The 22,162-nt window shown below is 40.7% G+C and overlaps 1 protein-coding gene across 1 annotated transcript in view; it reads right to left on the bottom strand.

The window, feature by feature from the left end:
- Nucleotides 1-22,162, bottom strand: part of osbp2b (oxysterol binding protein 2b) — a 121,338-nt gene that overhangs the window by 8,695 nt on the left and 90,481 nt on the right. Inside the window, exons 7-12 of the mRNA XM_033972984.2 lie at nucleotides 12,939-13,091; nucleotides 11,720-11,965; nucleotides 8,316-8,436; nucleotides 7,959-8,062; nucleotides 3,110-3,205; nucleotides 186-364 (exon numbers count right to left, since the gene is read on the bottom strand). Coding sequence (XP_033828875.2) covers nucleotides 186-364; nucleotides 3,110-3,205; nucleotides 7,959-8,062; nucleotides 8,316-8,436; nucleotides 11,720-11,965; nucleotides 12,939-13,091 — 899 coding nt within the window. The remainder of the gene's footprint in view (nucleotides 1-185; nucleotides 365-3,109; nucleotides 3,206-7,958; nucleotides 8,063-8,315; nucleotides 8,437-11,719; nucleotides 11,966-12,938; nucleotides 13,092-22,162) is intronic.

Genomic DNA, 22,162 nt, shown 5'->3' on the forward strand with positions numbered 1-22,162 from the left:
AAGGTGGAACAGAGTATTTTCTGAAGAACTCAGTCTAAATATGCAGGATTTGTGAGTTAAACATGTGTTTTGTTACATTCACACAAGGTATGTCTTTGATGAAGAATCAACATCAGAAAATAGTGGAATATAGACCCTTTGAAGTGTTTAATAACATTGGTCCATGTGATTATTGTGTGACTTACGGCAGGGGGTACTTCTTCCACAGCAGTTTGGGTGACAGTGTCTGGTACACTGTCTTCTGCTTGCCCTCAGAGCTCCCCCTGCTGCTCTGGATGATTTTGGCACTCTCCATCTTGTCATCCCATGTCCCAGAAAGGATGTAGTGAGCCTGGCCGGCACTGTCGGACACCACCCCTGTCACCTAAACACAGTCAGCATGGTCAACACACATTATAGTGCCAACACATGGAGATAATCACTTTAAGTGAAAATATATGTAGGGAAGGGTTGTTTTAGCATTTAGGCTCTGTCACTTCATATTTAACTACTCAGATCTCAGACTACCTTGGACTCAGACCTCAGACTACTCAGATCGGAGATATACCAACAGCACATTTACTAGCAATATATATAGTTGAAACGATATAATCATTTAATAAAAAAAAAATCATATGAAAAACATTAAGGAGATTTAAATATTATTTTATTTATGGGAAGGTACATTTATTGTTCTGTTTCTCTTTCAATACTAGACCCCTTCAAATGTCTTGTAAGTGGCCAGACACGACGGAGTTCCTATGGTGTCCAGCAGAGGACAGTAACACAACACCAAACCACCTCCAAGATGATACTGTGTGGAATTAGTAGGCAATTTTGACAAAAATAAAAATGTCCAAAAAAAAATGTAATGGGTTATCTATCAAAATTGTACTAAAATGTACCAGAGTTTACTGGAACAAAAATAAAAAATAAAAAAAAATAAAAAAAATACAAATCCAACCACAAAAGTGTAGAAATTGTTTAATTGTTTGGAAGACAACACTGCAGGCATCTTTAATTTTCAGCTCTTTTTGTAGTTTTTTTTAATAGGTTGTAATCATAGAGAAAATACTTGATATTCAAATTTTGCATGTCTCCAAAACGATGTCTGTGTAAACCTTCAGTTGTCCAGGTCTGATCCACAGCAAAAGACGAATTTTAAATCTGTTCTTCCGCTTCTTCAGTTCTGAACTAAAGAAGCGGCTTGGATGAGCAGCAAAACATCTGCTAGGATGTATGAACCCATGATCAAGTTTTTAGTTAAGATCTGATCCAATCCAAACAGTGGGACAAAATCAAATTGAAATCCTGTTACCTCCTGGCCAAATAGCAGAATTAGCTCAGTCTGAGGAAAAGCATACTCACTCTACCAAGTGACCATAAACTAAGCACGAAACAGGACTAAATTATATTGGACTGAATGACCTATTATCCTATTGCGATTTTAAAGCATCACAATTGTAATTTGTGATTTCTATTTATGCTTTAATAATAGAATTCTATTCAAAGTTCTGTTCTGAAATATGAACTGACAAACAATAACAACCACACTTCAGTGTGATTGTACAGATCTAAACTACAAGGTTAGCAGTCGGCAGAATCAAATACTATAGAGACACAGGGAGTGCACAGAGGGACATTTCAGAACTTGTTTGTGCAGATCTAAACTACATGTTAACAATTTTTATGTAGAATAAGACAGGATATTTTGTTGTATATTGTTGTATTTTGTTTTTGGAAATTATGGTGCTTCAAAAATTGCAGTCATTGATTTGCCATTTATGTCTGTTTAAACTGCTGATTAATCTTGCAGTGAATCTTCCTCAGGTAATGGTTTTCTGTGTATGTGTGTATGGTAGGACTTTAATTTTCTCTAAATTTGGCTTAATCTGGTGCGATAATACCTGTTAAGGTAATATAACGAAAGACGACTCGATAGCGCCACCTCAAACTTTGATTTTCATGGGGCCAATGGGAGCCCGACTCGGAAAAAAGTAAACGTAAAAATCTGAAACTCACATCAAAAAATAGAGCATGTCAGGACATGACAAAAATGATATTGTGGCCCCGCCCTAAAATGTACAGGAAGTCGGCCATATTGGATCAAACCCGGGAATGACAAAAGTGCACACCCTCGCATTCAGGACATTTTCTCGCACAATTTTCATCACAAACACTTCAAATTTGGCCAAATCCCACTAAACCCATGTGTGATTAAAGTTTATCAATTATATTTTGATTATGACTTTGGGTGTGGTCAGGGTGAACTTTCAACAAAATCGCAAATTTTGGAATAATTCAAAAAAATATTTCTCTTTCACATATTTTTTGTTGGGAAAACGCTAATACAGCATTTATGCACATTTGTGAGCTGAATGCAATGATATGCAAATCAAGGCACTCTCTCACAAAATGGCTCTCTAGCGTCCTCTTCTAATTTCATTTTCATAAATTCATAGAAGACAATTGATTTGTCGTGGACGTGTGAAAAAATTCACACATTTGAATTTTTTGCACCTTGGATTTTCATTCAAGACATTTGCAAATTAGTCAAAATAAACTAGACCCATATGGGATTATAGGCTACTCTCCTGAATTTTTTTCAGTTATAAAATGTGGGTGTGGCCAGCCTGCAACATCCTGAACAAAAAAGCCAATGAGAACATATCTCTATTTGAAATTGTGTTGCCATGGCAACGTCCAACATTCATTTTAGAAATACATTGGTTTTGCTTAACTGAGATGAAAAATATGTGTTTGTCATAGACCATTGTAACTTGGTACACATATTCCACACATCATACTGAATAAAAAAGCCAATGAAGACATACCTCTTTTTCAAACCATGCAGGTGTGAAAATGTCAGAAATGCTCTCATTGGAATGAATGGAGTAGTATTAGACACTGATTTTGGAGTGAGGGGTAACATAAGTGGGGACGAGAGGCACAAACTTCGTGGTTGCATGTACCCTGTGGTCACAAGGGGTGGCGAGGACCTTTATCCATGCTTGCAGTTTTAATTATTATTAATCTTTCAGCCTCAAAAGAAGTCCAAATCACAAGGACTAAAGCACATCTGTAGCAGCATAGTGGATGTCAGCGAGCAGAGGAGAAGAGGGGACGGTACCTTTCGCGGGATGTCCCTAGAGAAGTAGCTGTACGGCGAGAACTTGAGCTGACAGATGTCCTTGGTTTTGTGGTTCACGATCTCTATGTCTCCAGACTGAAAATCACAGACACAGGTTAAACTGAGCAAATATTCTACATGGTCAGGAGAGCATACTTTTATTTACATCCAGTGATGGAAAGAATATTATCTGTATTCTACTACTGTATTCAGCATGCTTTAAGCATTTCCAAACACTATATGGAGAAGGAAACATCACACTTGCCCTAACCACACGAGCAGTGTTGTCCATTTTTCTCACTGATTATGAACAGTTTGAAGCCTTAATTGTATGAGCAAATACTATAATGTACCGTATTTTCCAGACTATATGTCACACCTTTTTTTTCATAGTTTGGCGGGGGGGTGTAACTTATACTCAGATGCGATTTATGTGAAATTATTAAAATATATAATTTCACATATAAGTCGTATCTGTAATTTCACATCTTCGTTATTGTCGCACTGACAACTGCGTGAGGACGCTCTAGGCTTGTGTACCAGTATGGCAGCCACACGGATGCGGTGCTTCATCTACTTCAGGAGAAGTTGTTCAGAAGCGACACCAAGGATGAAGAATTGAATGGATTTAGTGATTTGGAGTGAGATTGAGAGTAAATTTGTTAGCTTGTTTTTTTATGCTTTCATTTCATTTATTAGTTTATTTGGGAGGGACAGTGTGCAAAAAATATTAAAGATGCTTTGCACCAGATTATAGCCTAAGGTAATTTCCAACTGTAGTCCCTGAGCAGGTGAGAAATACAATACAATATAAAATGTAAGAAATATAATCAATACACACTCACACACTACAAAATAAGACTTGGAGGAACGATATATAAATATACAGTAAAATAAATATTTAACACTACAAAATAAGACTTGGAGGAACGATATATAAATATACAGTAAAATAAATATTTATAAGTTAAGAGTGCAATGTGTAATATAATGTAATGTTATGTAATATAATGTAGTGTAATGTAATGTTGTAACACTATAGATTTGGTAATCTGAGGGCCATCAGGTGGTATCCACAAGGGTAACATCTGAGGGCAAAATAACCATCTGGTATTGTTAGTGTGAGCATGTTTGATGCTCCAGAATCCAATTTTTGACGGCCCGTGAAAAGCTGTAAAAATCAGTCATGTTCTGTAGATTGTCTGGAAGCCCATTCCATTCCTTGATGGCTTTATAGGAAAAGGCTGATTGAGAGAGGGCAGACTTTCTTTTAGGAACATTGCAGTCGCCTCTAGACACAGACCTTAACACTCTACTTGTAAGCTGAGAGCGAGGCTGGATGTAGGTCTTAAGAGGAGGTGGAGCGGCGTCATGTAAAACTTTATGGACCAGACGGATATCAGAGTACCTGATCAAGTTGTTGAAACTTAGTATTTTATATTTTTCCAAAACATGGCAATGATGGTAACGCCTTGGCTTTTTATCGAGAATTTTCAGGGCCTGATTATGTATAGATCTAAGAGATTTTAGAGCTGTTAGGTTAGCCTGAGACCATGATGATATGCAATACAAAATATGAGATATGATCATGGCATCAAAGTAAGACTTTGCAGCTTCTAGTGATAACGCATTCCTAATATGTCGAAAGTTTGCAATATTAAATGTCAAGACATTACACGTCTTTTTAATGTGATTTTTAAAGTTAAGTGAAGGATCTAAGAGATTTTAGAGCTGTTAAGTTAGCCTGAGACCATGATGATATGCAATACAAAATATGAGATATGATCATGGCATCAAAGTAAGACTTTGCAGCTTCTAGTGATAACGCATTCCTAATATGTCGAAAGTTTGCAATATTAAACTTCAAGACATTACATGTCTTTTTAATGTGATTTTTAAAGTTAAGTGAAGGGTCCAATATGACACCTAGGTATTTAACCTCTTCAACGTTTTTGATCATGCGATTATCCACATAAATGTTTGGGAAGACATTTTGAGTTGTTTTGTTTGAGAAATACATAGTGACCGTTTTCTCAGTGTTCAACCCAAGGCAGGAATTGTTAAGCCACTTTGCTTTTGTCATTGTGGTGGCTAACTTAGCGGCAACAGAATTAGCATCAGAACCATGCACAAAAAAGGCTGTATCATCAGCATACATTAAGACTTCTACATCACTGCAGATGGAGGGCAGGTCATTAATGTATAGACTCAAGAGCAATGGCCCCAGAATGGACCCTTGGGGCACACCTGTGGTACAGGCGAAGTATGGTGAGGTTTTATCTTTTATTTTTACACACTGGTAATGGTCCACTAGGTATGATTGAAAGCAATTCATAGTATTTGCAGATAAATGAAAGTTTTGCATTTTGGTCAAAAGCACAGAGTGGTTTACAGTTTCAAATGCCTTACGAAGATCCAGGAAAACAGCCCCAACCATCCCCCCTTTGTCAAGACTGGATTTGATCACCTCGAAGAAATAGTAGCATGCTGTGTCTGTGGAACGTTTTGATCGGAAACCATATTGCATAGGATGTAACATATTTCCATTGTCGAGGTGATCAACCAGCTGTTCAGCAACAACCTTTTCAATAACTTTAGAGACAACTGGGAGGATGCTAATCGGTCTGTAGTTCTTAGTATCTTTACCATTTCCTGCTTTAAAAATAGGCTTCACCACAGCAGTTTTAATCCTTATATTTCTTTAAAAAGAGTGAATCAAGCCCCCATGAGTCCTTTGCTCTTGAATTGGAGAGTGATGAAATTATTTTGCTGACTTTGTCTTCAGTCACATTATGAAGGTCCAGTGCCTCCACCTGAGTGGAGGATGGGCCTCCTGTGTTACCACAATCCACAGTCCCAACAGAGGCTGCAAATGATGTAGCAGGCAGCTCTGGGTTTGATACACTGCACAGTTCTGAGATGGAGGAAATAAAATAATAGTTATTTGATCAACTGTTTAATATCTTACGTTAACATATCAGACACTTATTCAGTTCGCTATCTATGCTTCATGTACATGTGTTATGTAACGGTTGATTATATATGTTACAGGTCTCTTGTTTGACCAATGGATGGTGCTGGTGTGTTGCAATACCTGTAAGAAAAATTACTTGGGTCGTTTTCTTTTATACATTTCATATTTAATTTCCCCTTATTTATAAGACCAAAAAGGTGATTTTTTATTTTTATTTGGAACAATATTGTAAATGTTTATTTTATTGTAATTCCTGTTTTCTGGTTCAGCCTTTTTTTTTTTTTTTTTATGCTAACGCAAAGTCTTACCTGCCAGAGCACTATTTAAGAAACAATTGAAAAGTAAAATATAAAGTTTTTGGTTCAGCGGTTTGTTTACTAGCACAGTGAGGCAAAGTGGTATGTATATTTTCCAGGCGTTCATATGCAATTTTGTGTATACTGTATATGTAATATGAGCCAGAGCTTACTTTATGTTTTATGTGTTTGCTAGTTCTACAGGGTGAACTCTGATGAAGTAGTAAGACCACCGTAAACACTAGTGAAAAAAACTCTCGTGTTTGTGGACAAGCCGGCATGTGTTACTTTAGCATAGTTATCTGATTAACTGTCAATATCTTGGGTTAACATACCAGATACATATTCAGTTCATTGTCTATGTGTTACGTTAGCGTGCTGTACGGCTATTCAGCCTGTTGTTCTCTATTTTATTGTTATTATTATAACTTGCCTTTAAAGATAAAATGTCTGTACTTGGTCATGGATTTTGAAAAAAAAAAAAAAAAAATCCCCCAAAAATGTGATTTATAATCCAGTGCGACTTATATTATATTTTTATTTTTTTCACTGGTGCAACTTATACTCCAGAGTGACGTATAGTCCAGAAAATATGGGATTCCTTTGATTTTAGAAACTATTCTGAATATCACCACATGAAAAAGTAAGTCACTACAATACAGTTACTCAAAATGGGTATTCTGAATTCGTATTCTCGGTATATGTCAATTCAATTCGATATATTTTTGCAAAGCCCAAAATCACAATGCCAGTTGCCTCTTAGGGCTGAACATGATAACTGATTTAACCAACAGAAAGTCAGAAAATCAACAATGAAACAGATACAGGCAAGCAAATTAATAACATGTATTCAGTTACTTCCCAACACTGTCTATATCTGTTGTATATGAAAGAGGGCAATTACTTTATTTGGAGATACTTTATCACTGTGTATATTTTTAGCCAAATATAGACTAAAATAAAATGTGTTATTATTATTATTATTATTATTATTTTTCATTTTGGATGTTTATATTGCACTGAAAAGTTATTTGTGCTTGTTTCCATGAAAATGTTGTTTCTTTGATTATGAAGAATGTTCCAAAGTATGGACTAAGGTTTCTGTTTCCGTGGAATCACAAACATGCCATATCAAGAAAGTTACACAGTGCTGCTTTTTTTTTTTTTTTTTTTTTTTTTTTAACTGCTAAATCAAAATGTATGTCAATTATTTGGGAGAATCAGTGAGTGAATTAAAATGTAAAATAATGATAATGTAACAGGATGAATAGATTTTCATAATTACAAAAATACAGCTTTTGTTTATCTGATTGATCCTTTGCCTGTCTACATTCTACGTGTTTCAACATGAGAAGTTCGCTGTCCAGGCCTTTTAGCTCTACCTCCCTCACAGGTCTGACTCTCCTTCTAACAGGAATACTATCTATTATATTACTAGATAAAATCTAGTCCTGATGAGGCACCAGGAGATGAGCAGTTGGAGCAGAGAAATAGGAGCATTAAGAGAGCAGTAGGAGTAGAAGGAACAGAGCAGTAGGAGCAGTTGGAGCAGACCAGTGGGAACAGGTCTGGGGCCCACCTGGTCAATCCACAGCTTGCCAACAATGATGTTATGCACAGTGGAGGTGACCTTCCTCCAGACATAGTGGTTTCCTGACGAGTGGAACTGCAGATGGATGGCACCTATAACACGCACATGTTGGGTTTACATGTCTTATGGGGACATTGCATTGACTTACATTCATTCTTATAATTACCACAGGTATATCTTGTTTACGTATGTGTTAGCATGTCTTAACAACTGTATTTTTTGTTTACCGTTTGTGTATTACCAAGTATTAATGTTAGCACAGGTGTATTACTGTTTGTGTATTAGCATGTCTTATCACAGGTGTATCTTTTGTTTACAGTTTGCATTAGCAACCAGTGGTCCTACCCAGGGGCATGATGGACAGGTATTTCCCTCTGAACTTGCTGGCAATGGTGATCTCCTGCCACAGGGTCCAGCCTCTTTGTGAGATAACGTGGTGGGCAGCGGCCGGGGGGTGGTGACTGACCTGAGTAAGCGCGCGCACATGCACACACACACGCACGCGCACAGACAGTGGTTCAGTGGTCACGTTGTGTATATGAACATTTATAATGACATTCATGCCCAGGAAAGATTTAAAAGTAGTATACAAATTGTCACCACATCCATTACTAGTTAATGGTGCAATATGTAACGAGATACAGTCAGTAATATGTCATCATAATGGACGTGGCCGGGTGTTGAAAAAAACAAGTAAATGGGATACAACTTTTTTCTTGTTTCTTGGGGTATTCTGTGTATTTTAAGCACCACTACGTTAATTCCAGTTGAGTCACAATTAAGTCTTAATGTTCCTGGAGCATTACCTCAGAAAGTAGTGTGGTAGTAGTAAGTTGCTATTGTAGCCACAGCTGATGTGTGCTAATCGGCCCCTCCAACCACCACGCATCAGATTCATACTACAGAATGTTGGTGAAGTGTCTTGCATAAGGACACAAAGACAGAATTAGATTGAGGTTATACACACGTGGACAAAATTGTTGGTACCCTTCAGTTAATGAAATAAAAACTCACAATGGTCACAGAAATAACTTGAATCTGACAAAAGTAATAATAAATAAAAATTCTATGAAATGTAACCAATGAAAGTCAGACATTGCTTTTCAATCATGCTTCAACAGAATTATATATATAAAAAAAAAATTAACTCATGAAACAGGCCTGGACAAAAATGATGGTACCCTTATCTTAATATTTTGTTGCACAACCTGTTGAGGCAATCACTGCAATCAAATGATTCCTGTAACTGTCAATGAGACCTCTGCACCTCTCAGCAGGTATCCTCCTCTTGAGCAAACTGTTCCAGTTGTCGCAGGTTTGAAGGGTACCTTTTCCAGATGGCATGTTTCAGCTCCTTCCAAAGATGGCTCAACAAGATTTAGGTCAGGGCTCATAGAAGGCCACTCTAGAATAGTCCAATGTTTTCCTCTTAGCCATTCCTGGGTGTTTTTAGCTGTGTGTTTTGGGTCATTGTCCTGTGGCAAGACCCATGACTTCCAACTGAGCACATTTCTCTCTAGAATCCCTTGTCTTGAGATTTCATTGTACCCTGCAGAGATTCAAGACACTCTATGCCAGATGCAGCAAAGCAGCCCAAGAACATAACAGAGCCTCCTCCATGTTTCACATTAGGGACAGTGTTCTTTCCTTGATATGCTTAATTTTTCTGTTTGTGAACATAGAGCTAAAGTTGCGCGCAGAGCACCCGTGTGCCCCATTGCCTCCTGCTCTGACTCCGGCATGGGTTGCTAGGATACTGATATTCATGTTGCTACAGAATATCAAATACATTTGTGTGGAGGGCTGAAAATTGTGTTTTCCGAAATGTTACCAAATTTGACACAAACTTCCATTTCGTCATTCCATTCAATAAAGTCAATCAGACCCATGTCTTTTTTTTTGCACCGTGTTGCCATTGCCATTGCAAACTGCCAATGTTATCCTAATGGGAATGCTCCCAATTTTTCCCATTCATCAGAAAAAATATTAGTTTAATGGAATAATGTGAAATTTAGCACCATGACTCTTCATGTCATCCAATTTTGGTCAAAATTTGGGGAGTTTTTGAATATGTTCAGAGGGTCAAATTCCTGCTCAAAGAGCAGAAGAAAAAAATAATAATTGAAAGACTGCAATGATGAGTGCATGGCTTTGGGCTGCACTTGTCAAAGTCAAAAGGCATTGTAAGTGCTAATGCTTCCAAATTTTCCGATTCTTCAGAAAAATATTAGTTACATGGAATAATGTCAAATTTGGCACCATGACTCTTCATGTCATCTCATCCCATCAAAAAAGTCAATGAGACCCATGTCTTATTATTATTATTATTTTTTTTTTTTTTTTTTTATTTTTTTTTTTTTTTTATTTATTTTCCTGGGACATCTTAAACTCGGAATATGGTCTATTGTGGTTCACTTGTTGTCATGTCTATGTGCACTTTTGGTTTGTCTGTGTTTCTTTAAATTTCCTGTTTTTGACCTGCCTTAGGACAACGGGTGTAAAGTAGCTATTGTGCTAATTCCGGCATATTTACATTGATGCTGTTTGTTGACATGTTGATTAATATGCACTGTCCTAATTAAAATAAATAAATAAATAAAATAAATAAATATCTTTCACTGGGTTGCCATGGCAATGCACGAAAGACCCCCTCTCAACCTAATGGGAAAATTAGGTTGAGAGGGGGTTCATACATTTCAAAGTCTCATAAGAACTTAATGGCTTCATTGAGGAATGTGCCCGCGAGGGCCGTTCGATGCCGCCGTTGGATGATTTGTTTTCAACAATGGTGTCCTCCTTGGTTGTCTCCCATTACGTCCACTTTGACTCAAGGAATGATGGATGGTGCGATCTGACACTGATGTTCCTTGAGCTTGAAGTTCACTTTTAATCTCTTTTTTATTATGGGCTCCTTTGTTATCATTTGTAGTAACCGTCTCTTTGATTTGTCACCAATTTTCCTCCTGCGGCCATGTCCAGGGATGTTGGCTACAGTTCCTTCTTGCTCCCAACTGTAGCCACAGGAACATCAAGCTGCTTAGAGATGGTCTTATAGACAAGCGTGTTAAAGGTAAAGCCTATAATTTTCTGTCTAATCTCCTGAGACAACTCTTTCCTTTGCTTCCTCTGGTCCATGTTGAGTGTGTTACACACCATGTCACCAAACAGCACAGTGACTAGCTGTAGCTCTATACAGGCCCACTGACTGATTACAAGATTGTAGACACCTATGGTGCAATTTAGTGGACACACCTTGGATTAACATGTCCCTTTGATAACATTATTTTCAGTCTTTTCTAGGGGTATCATGGGCTTTCATAAGTTAAATTTCATATAATTTTTTTTTTATTACTACTTTTGTCAGATTCAAGTTATTTCTGTGACCATTGTGAGTTTTTTTTTTTTTTTTGTCATTAACCGAAGGGTACCAACAATTTTGTCCATGAGTGTATTAGGTACAATATGACTTCTAAAGTCTTTGTTTTCTCTTGTAGTAGTGTAGATGCTGATGGAGATGTAGCCTAAGTGCTTCGACAAAATTTTCGGCAGTCTATGCATATTTTGATTTTTTTTTTTATATATATATACTGGGGTTACACTTGGGTGTTAAAGTACTTTAGTACTTCAGGGATTACATTTCCCCACTGTGAGACAAATAGAGGTTCTCTTTATCTTAGAATTCATTCATAGAATTTATCCATTAACACCCTCCTATTTTCTCTCAGTTGGTACCCATCTCATGCTGTTACCTGCTCACAGAGAGAGCGGTAGCCATATGCATCCAGGCGGTCCAGTTCGTATGTCTCCCCCAGCAGAGGGTTGAAGGGCTTAGCTGTGCGGTGGACTGTAGTGGAGTAGGAGGACACAGAGAAGGCAGCCACCAGACACATCTGCTCCAGAGAGGACTCACAGCATGCAGCCCTGTCCAGAAGGTCACTGTACTCAAGGTCCTCTGAGAGCCGCTGCAGCATGGATAGGGGCTCGTTAAAGTTCACCTGAAGAGACAAAATAGGCCATTAGTTTTCATGTTTTTCTAATTCTGACTTGGTTTGGCAGGATAGAACTTGTGGTAAATATTTATCATATTTTTATGTCAGTTTAATAAGCAGTTTGTGAAGAAAAAAAAAAAAAAAAAAAAACTGAGAAGTACAAAAATACACAAAGTAGCGTTGAGTTATAAAATGGAATGCCTCCACCTGTCATCAACACTTTAAACTTTAAACCTTAAACACAATAAAGGTGTTGCTATTTTTTTTTATTAATTTGATCATAACTATTGTGTAATTTTGTAACAGCTACATATGTGATATCTCCCTTTTATAAACCAAAACATACACAACAACCAAACAAAAACATTAGTCTAACCTGGAACTTTGTTGTTGTATTAAACTACACATATAGAATAATTTATTACATATAGGGCAGTGGCTTTGTAGTTAGAGCATTCACCAATCCAAGAGCAACAGTTCAAAATCACAGGGCTGCAAAAAGCAGATATAAGCAAAAAGGCACACAACCAGCCCAGGAACCCCTGCTACAAAATTAAATTATTGTCTATAATCAAACCATCAGAATTCTTCAGTATATATTAGTTTGAATTGTAAGCCATATTTTCTTTTTGCTATATTTGATCCATGGCCAGACTTTTAAATTTTAACAAAACTTTAGGTCTTAAAGCCTGTAGTATATATTACAACTACTATAATTGTGGATAGATGACACCATTATTGGCTTTTAACTTTTGAAGAAGACAATGGTTAATGCCAAGTCAGACTAGACTGAAAATGACCATAGCAGCTGCCAGAGATATGAAGAGTCACTAAAATAGTACTTCAGTAAGAGAACCATTACCACAGTAATATTACTCAGGTTAAAGTTCAAAATTTTTGAAATTAAGATAAAACCCTAGTTGCTGAGAAGAACATACAGGCCAAAAAACACCTTTGTTTTGAAGCTTCAAATACGCACAGGCATGGGGATCTTGGAGAGCTCCTTGCCGATGCAGTTTTTCATGATGCTCCACAAATTGAGGGAATAGTTGGGTTTGTCTGGGATGTGTGTGCGCTGGAGCTTGCGTGTCAGAAGGTCCTGGCCAGAGATGTGGTTACAGCCTGGTGAACCCTATATGTTCAAATGCAGAGAGAAGATTGAACAGAAGAGCATCTCAGAGGAGAAGGTGAGTGCTGAAGAGCCTGGCACCCACTCTCATAAATGAATGTTTTGCAATATGTGGCAATTCATTCAACAATAGAAATTCATGGCAATATTGTTGCTCACTCAGGGGGTGAGATGTCCTCCTTTTGGGACCCAAAAAACATCCGGGAATAATTTCTAAATTACCCCTGAATGAATTTTTACTCTCTACCAGTTGACAGCTTTATGTGGGACTCTTTTCTTAGCTCAACCAATAACACCTCTCCAGTAGCATGTGTCTGAACTCCGAACTTTCCTCTCCTCACTCCTGAGCACGCTAATCTGACACTGCCGGTGGAAAACTCACCTAAATTGATTCATCTTATTGTGAAAACAGGTAAGCATTGTCAATTATTTTAGTGTCATAGTGCCATGTGTCATGTCTCAAAGGGACAGTTTGGAAAATAAACCTTTGAAAAGACTCCAGACACTCACATACATATAATACCACGCATTCACAATATATTTGTAAAGCAATTCTGAAATACAAAGTAGGACTTCAAACACTGCCATTTTTACTGCATGCGAACAAGGCATCCTCTTTTTGATAAACCCAAGCAATCAGGACATCCTAGCTCACTGAAATTATAAAGCAGTGAATGCACTGAAAAGTTCATGAACACAGAGTCATTCAGTACTTTGTTTAACTGGCTGTTGTCTGCAGATGAATTCAGTGGCATCTAGTGCCACCCAGAACATGGCAAGCTATATGAAGCCACACATGCCTCACATTGCATCATGGGATATTTGGAGCCAGTGTCAGCCGAGCCATCGGGCCCGGAGCCAAAGGTCCACAGTACAGTCCAGGGCTGTACACAGAGCAGTATACAGAGCCTTATGAGCGTATATGTGCGCTTAAGAGAAGTAAGTGGAAGCATGTGCAGACGCTTAAAGGACTACAGGGTCGTAGTCATATTAGGGTTGTCAAAAGTATCGAAAATCAGATACTAATTGATACGAAAACTAATATTGAAACTAGATACTCGAGTGTCTAGTCAAGTATCAATACTAAAAAAAAGTCACTTTCAGGACAGAAATGAACCTCTCCTGAATAACTTTAGAATGATCTTGAGCGGTAACTAAACAAGCATAAGACCATATAGACTAGTATACACCCATGGACCACTATGGAACCTACCTGGATGACTAAGGGATTGCACAGATATAATGGTAACATGGTAAAACACTATCAGTCAAAAGTTTGAACACACCTTCTCATTCGATGTTTTTAGGCCCAGGCCCCTGTTGTGGAAAAATTACAGTTCTAGTTGAAAAGTAATCCATTTGCGAAGCTTGGTGAGTTTTGAAATACAGGAAAAAAGGTTTATTGTTTGTTACAGCAGATACAGACAGGATAGGGCCCAGGCCTGCCCTGGCCACAGACTGGTAGCTGTGTTGGCTGATGAGTCTGTAGTTGTCTATGTAATTGTGATTTCAGTCGGTGATTTTAATGTTGTTGGGTCTTATTGTACATAGTCACTGCTGCCATATGCAGCTCTTTCTGCATTCTTTCTTGCTTCATTATTTTGTTCCTGTTTAGGTGTTCATATGCATGTGTGGTGTTGTGTCTTTTCAGTTCAGTTAGGCAAGCAGCATTCCAGCCAATGCAGGTTTTCTTCACAGCTGAAGAAATGTCTGTTTTTAGTCCATTAATGAAATGGTTACACAAATATGTTTCCCAAACATCACGAGTCTCACCTAAGTGATCAGGTCTTGTAAATCCACTGTGGGTGTTATACACTTCTGTTAAATGTGTGAGAAACCTTTCAGGGTCCTCAGTGTGAGTGTGTTTGCAGGATTGGATTTTGTCAGTATCGATAGAGGCAGGAAAAGCTTTTGTGATAGCTGTGCAGTTATTCACAGCTTCTTGATACAAGGCATTGGCGTCATGTTTCCAATCAACATGATTGCATCGCAGTTCAGTGTTTTGAATTTGATCAGCAATCAGGTTTCATTTTCAGGATCAATAGTCTTAGTTCACTCATAGTAGGTTTAAAAATCTTGACAAAAAGTGATAAGTTCTTTAGCAAAAATCTGACCTGATGCTGTAGGATTGGGCAGATGTTGAGATGCTGCAGTGTGAATGAAATGATGCTTTTGTTTTTATCATTAATGAAGTGTGTGTTTATATTGTGTTACAGACTAACCAGGTCTGATGGAAATCTGTTTAATCAAGTCGTAAAATATTCAAATCGTAAAGTGATTGAACTGAGTGAAAAGTTGAATGGTCAATAGATGAGTAACCTAAGATAGCAGAAAGGCTGTGTGAATGTGGGGAGGGGTCTGGGATGTTGTTCTATTGACAGATAAGGAAATTGTTTCAATGTCAAACTGTTAATAAAAAGTCTGATTTGAAGAGGACACAGTGGAGAAGGCAGAGCAGACTTCATGGAAGCACATCCGTGTGGTTTTCTTCTGTGCTCCTTCCCTCTGATCGACTAAACAGGAGTAAGTTGTCTAGGACTATGACTTAAAGAAAGAAAAAAGGCCTAAAATTTAAAAAGAGTCAGGGACTCTACAACTAATCTGGTCTTAGTTTTTGGATCCTAAAGGTTAACCCGAGTCTGGGACTCAATAACTAATCTGGGATTAGTGTTTGGTGTCAGGGATCAAATCAAAAGGTTGACCTGAATCTGGGACTCAAATGACTGTATGAGTGTGATTGTATGAATGAAAAAGACACTTGATTTAAGATTCATGGTAATTGGGACTGGAAACCTAACGGTGTTAATATAAGGTCTCATATTCTTGTTGAATTCAAGAATCACAGTGGATTTTTATTAAAGCAATAGTGAGAATAAACTGGTGGTTTAAAATGTCTCAGTATCCTTGTGAGTATTCCGAAGGATCCGTTACAGCTCAGAGAAGTACTCCACCTAAGTGAATTCTCAATTGTTGTAGTGACTGTGACACTGACAGGACTAATATCATAATGGGGTCATCTCACCCAAAACTAGAACATGAAGGAGATTGTAGAAATATGGATTAGAAACATAGAGGGTCCATAATCTATATTAAAAGATGGGTAAAGAAAAATGGGTTTAGTGGAAAACTCATAGTGAAAGATTGTGAAGTACTAAATAGGAAAATACTTTTACACAATAAAACCAAGAAAAAGCTTAAAGCCAAACATGAAGAAGAAGAAAAACTTTGGCAGGGATATGGTTAACAGAGGCTAAAATGAGACATGATCAGATTTAGAAAAAGAGAGAAAAAGATATATTTGAAGGGGCAGTTGTCACGCCGGTAAACTGGACTCAAATGCAACACGAAGTGAACCGTCAAATGTCTCAAATTACAACAGAAAGTGTCCTTTAAGCAGGTAATTCAGAATATGCTAAATCAGGGACTAAACAACTGAGGAATAAAGTCTTATTTAATGTCAACGAAAAGCTCTTCCACACTGGGGATTCAAATGGGGAAACAGGCTGGACCAATAAACTCAGGAACAGGTAACTCCAACAGATATAAATGCAGGTACAGAATTGCAGAGATGCAAACAACAGAGTATATCAGAGGAGCTTGAAAGTTGCTCTTGTCTAGTCAACAATCTAGCAAGAACTAACCGAACAGAAGCAGTACATATAGGCTACCCTGAGCTGATTAGCAAAATGAGAGGCAGCTGCTGGGAAACCAGGGAGGTAACAAAAGAAGGGCTGGAACAGGCTGAAAAACGGAGCCGGACTGAGGAAAGAAAATAAGAAAACAGGTAGAACTATGACAGAACCCCCCTCTCAAGGGACGGCTCCTGACGTCCCAAAATCAAAAGCCAGAGCCGGGTGGGTGGAGGGGGCCCTGGAGGAGGGTCGAAACTTATCAAACAGGTCAGAATCACACAAATTAATTCTCTGATGGATCATCCAAGACTACTGGAGGAAAAACATGAGACCTTGAGCCCCTTGAAGGTTGATCCGGATGTTGCTCGTGGAAGGCCGCAATGAGACGTCGGTCCAAGATATAGCTAGCGGGCACTCATGAACGCTCCTCTGGACCAAAGCCCTCCCAATCAACCAGGTACTGAATGCCCCGACCACGACGTCTGGAACGTAGGAGGCGCCGCACAGTATAAGCAGGCTCCCCGTCAATCAGACGTGTTGGCGGTGGTGGAGGTAAAACAGGAGCAAGAGGGCTTTCACAGACAGGCTTCAATTTAGAGACATGGAATGTCGGATTGATACACATGGCTCTGGGTAACTTGAGGCGAGCAGCCGCTGGGTTGATCATCTTCTCGACTTCGAAGGGCCCAATGAATTTGGGTGCAAGCTTCTTGGACTCAACCCGCAGTGGAAGGTCCTTAGTGGATAGCCAAACCATATGACCGGCCTGGTAAACAGGAGCCTTCGATCTTCGGCGGTTAGCTGAAGCAGAGTAGTGCTGTGCTGTGCGGAGAAGGGCAGTCCGAGCCTGTCTCCAGGTTCTGTAGCAGCGCTTGATGAAGGCCTGAACAGAGGGACATGACGTTTCCTTCTCCTGTGACTGAAACAAGGGTGGCTGGTACCCGTAAGCACACTGAAATGGGGAAAAACCAGTGGAAGAACTCTTCAGTGTGTTGTGAGAGTACTCAACCCACAGTAACTGCTGGGACCAAGAGGAAGGGTTCCTTGAGGCCATGCAACGCGACACTGTCTCCATCTGCTGGTTGATCCTCTTCGTTTGGCCGTTGGACTGAGGGTGATAGCCAGATGACAGGGTAACAGTGGCCCCTAGAAGAGAACAGAACTCCCGCCAGAAGATGGAGGTGAACTGGGGACCCCGATCAGACATGATGTCAGTGGGGAGTCCGTGCAGCCGAAAAACATGCTGCAACATGAGCTCGGCTGTCTCTTTGGCCGATGGAAGTTTGGCCAGCGGGATGAAATGGGCCATCTTACTAAACCGATCAACAACAGACAGGATAGTGGTGTGTCCATGTGAAATGGGTAAGCCAGTGACAAAGTCAAGGGATATATGGGACCAAGGCCGGTGAGGAACAGGAAGAGGAAGAAGATGGCCGGCAGGCGCTTGGTGAGTAGATTTGGACTGGTTACAGACTTGACAGGCATTGACAAAGTCTTTGGTGTCTTCCTCCAGGGTACCCCACCAGCACCTTTGTCGCAGGACCTCCTTAGTTCGCTGTATGCCAGGATGACAGGTGAGCTTGGAACTGTGAGCCCACTGTAAAACGTCTGACCTGAGATGCTGTGGAACATACAGAAGGTTGCTGGGACAGGTGCTGGGGCCAGGTTGGTCTTCCAGAGCGGCTCTTACTCGTTCCTCCACCTCCCATGTGAGTGTAGCCACCATATGGGAATTAGAAAGAATGGTTACAGGTTCAGCAGTGGGGCCCTCAGAGGTGGAGAACTGGCGAGACAGAGAATCAGGCTTCGTGTTACGTGGACCCAGACGGTATGACAGAGTAAAATTAAATCTGTTCAAAAACAATGCCCACCTGGCCTGTCGGGGGTTGAGGCGTTTAGCAGACTGAAGATATTCCAGATTCTTGTGATCGGTCCAGACCAAGAATGGAATCTTGCAACCCTCAAGCCAGTGTCTCCATTCCTCTAAAGCCAACTTTACAGCCAGTAATTCTCTGTTACCAATGTCGTAGTTCCTCTCTGCAGGTGCTAAACGTCGGGAGAAAAAGGCGCAGGGATGTAGCTTGAGGTCATCGGGTGCCTTCTGTGACAACACAGCACCCACGCCTACATCTGAGGCGTCTACTTCGACCACAAACTGCCCTTCAGGATCAGGAACTCGAAGGATGGGCACTGTGGTGAAGAGGGTCTTCAGCGTTTTGAAGGCCACGTCCGCCTCTGGTGACCACTTGTAGGGCACCTTGGAGGAGGTGAGTGCCGTAAGGGGAGCAGCAACAGAACTATAGCCACGGATGAAGCGTCTGTAAAAGTTCGCAAACCCCAGGAAGCACTGCAACATCTTGCGGGACTCAGGAACAGGCCAAGAGGAAACGGCCTGTACCTTAGAGGGATCCATGGAAACACTTCCCTGACCAATGATATATCCCAGAAAGGCTACAGATGTGGAATAAAACTCGCACTTCTCTGCTTTGACGAAAAGCGAGTTGGCTAGCAAGCGTTGCAGTACCGTCTGTACCTGATGAATATGTTCTTGCCTGGACTTGGAGAAGATCAATATGTCATCAAGGTAAACAAAAACACACTTGTTAAGCATGTCACGAAGGACATCATTGACCAAGGCTTGGAACACGGCGGGGGCGTTTGTGAGACCGAATGGCATAACCAGGTACTCATAGTGTCCTGTGGGTGTGTTAAATGCAGTCTTCCACTCGTCCCCTTCACGGCTCCGGACGAGATGGTAGGCATTACGCAAGTCAAGTTTAGTGAAAATCACAGCATCCTGCAGGAGTTCAAAAGCTGACGAGATGAGTGGCAGAGGGTAACGATTCTTGACTGTAATATTGTTTAGCCCCCTATAATCAATGCAAGGTCTAAGGGATTTATCTTTTTTTCTCAACAAAGAAGAAACCTGCGCCAGCGGGAGATGAAGATGGACGAATGATCCCTGCAGCCAAAGACTCATTAACATACTTCTCCATAGCTTCTCTTTCAGGCCCAGAGAGGGAGTAAATACGACCACGAGGGGGAGAAGTTCCAGGCAGAAGGTCAATGGCACAATCATACGGACGATGTGGAGGGAGTGATGCAGCCTTGGTCTTGCTAAAAACCTCTTGGAGGTCGTGGTACTCCTCAGGAACACCAGTAAGGTCTGGTTGCTGACCAGAGTTGCCAGTGTTTTGCACTGCTGGAATGGCCTGGTTAAGGCAGATCTGATGACAGGATGGGCTCCACTCAGCAATGGAACCTGTAGACCAATTGATATTGGGGTTGTGACGGAGAAGCCACGGGAAACCGAGGATTACCGGGTGCTGAGGGGTCTTCAGGACATGAAGCTGGATTGTCTCATGGTGGTTGCCTGACAGTAATAGGCGAACAGGGACCGTGCGATGTGTTATTGTGCCCAAGAGTCTGCCATCCAGAGCGTTAGCAGGTACAGGTGCTGGAAGGGGCATAAGATTTACTTTTAACTGCAGAGCCAGGTTCTCATCAATAAGGCTTATGTCAGAGCCAGAGTCAATAAGAGTGGTCACCGTGTGAGTACCACTCTCAAGCAATAGGCGAGCTTGAAATTGAGGCCGTTTAACAGGGGAAAATGTAGAGGTTAGACTCACCAGTATTCCCCTTTCTACTGATGAGCCTGCCCCTTTTACTGGACACTTGGAAACAAAATGGCCGGGCCTTTCCACAGTAAAGACAAAGATTATGCTGCCGGCGGTGTTCCCGCTCCTCAGGAGGAAGACTGGTTCTGCCCACCTGCACAGGCTCTGAACCCCCCTCCAGAGGAGCTGAGGTGTGCCTGACCGGACCTAATGGGGAACGTGGACGGGGAGTAGGGTGTCGATCAGGAAGTCGTTGTCTCTTCTCTAGACGCCGAGCCTGAAATACGGTGATCAAGTTTGGTTGCCAACTCAATCAGTTTATCAAGATCAGAGGATAGATCATACGAAACCAGCTCATCCTTAATGTAGTCACTCAGACCCAAGAGATAGGCATCAGTCTGAGCAGCAACATTCCACTGGCTTTGAAGGGCCCGGGTCCGGAATTCAATAGAGTAGTCAGCAACCGTGCGGGTTCCCTGTCGCACCCCCATTAGACCCCCAGCTGCATCTGGTCCAGAGGACACGACCCCGAACACCTTGCGCAGTTCCCCAGCAAAAGCATCAAAAGAAGCACAAGCAGCTGTCTGGCGCTCCCACTCAGCCGTTCCCCACAACCGCACCCTTTCCGTAAGGTGATTGATGGCAAATGCCACCTTGGCTCTCTCAGTGGAGAATGTGTGAGGCTGCAGGGCAAAGAGAATGGAGCAGTTAGTCAAAAAAGGATTACATCCTTCAGGATCTCCTCCATAGCGTTCAGGTGCGCCCACTTGAGGTTCAGAAACAGGGCCAGGCGCAATCACCTCAACAGAAGGTTGTGGGACGGGATTAGGTGGAGTGGGAGCTATAGCGGTGACTAGCTGGGTAACAGTGACTGCTAGTTGTTGGATCTGAGCTGTCAAATTAGCTATGTTTTGTTCGCTACTAGCAGTGGACTGACGAGCTGCTACAGCAGCAGCCGCTAGCTCAGCCTGGTGTTGCTGCATGCTAGCTTCAAGTCTAGCAAGCCGCTCCATGGGGCTCTCATCGTGTACTGAGTCCATACTGGCTAGATTGTTCTGTCACGCCGGTAAACTGGACTCAAATGCAACACGAAGTGAACCGTCAAATGTCTCAAACTACAACAGAAAGTGTCCTTTAAGCAGGTAATTCAGAATATGCTAAATCAGGGACTAAACAACTGAGGAATAAAGTCTTATTTAATGTCAACGAAAAGCTCTTCCACACTGGGGATTCAAATGGGGAAACAGGCTGGACCAATAAACTCAGGAACAGGTAACTCCAACAGATATAAATGCAGGTACAGAATTGCAGAGATGCAAACAACAGAGTATATCAGAGGAGCTTGAAAGTTGCTCTTGTCTAGTCAACAATCTAGCAAGAACTAACTGAACAGAAGCAGTACATATAGGCTACCCTGAGCTGATTAGCAAAATGAGAGGCAGCTGCTGGGAAACCAGGGAGGTAACAAAAGAAGGGCTGGAACAGGCTGAAAAACGGAGCCGGACTGAGGAAAGAAAATAAGCAAACAGGTAGAACTATGACAGCAGTTGCATATGTGAGAGAAGAAGATAATATAACTATAGGAGGTTGTAGGAGAAACCAGGGAAATCAGATGTTACAGCAACAACAGCCAAATCCACAGCAACCACAACAACAAGGGGACAGATTAGTTATAGTCCAAAACCCACCTGCAAATCCTACAGCCCCACCTCAGAATAAAAATATACTAGTTAACCCTCCTGAATATACTTTAACAACAGCTTCTCCACAACCAATGAATATCTTTATCCACATGAAGATTTAGCTAGAACTATGGCTCCTGCAT

The sequence above is a fragment of the Periophthalmus magnuspinnatus genome, chromosome 9 (genome assembly GCF_009829125.3).
Source record: "Periophthalmus magnuspinnatus isolate fPerMag1 chromosome 9, fPerMag1.2.pri, whole genome shotgun sequence".
Taxonomy (NCBI): Eukaryota; Metazoa; Chordata; class Actinopteri; order Gobiiformes; family Gobiidae; genus Periophthalmus; species Periophthalmus magnuspinnatus.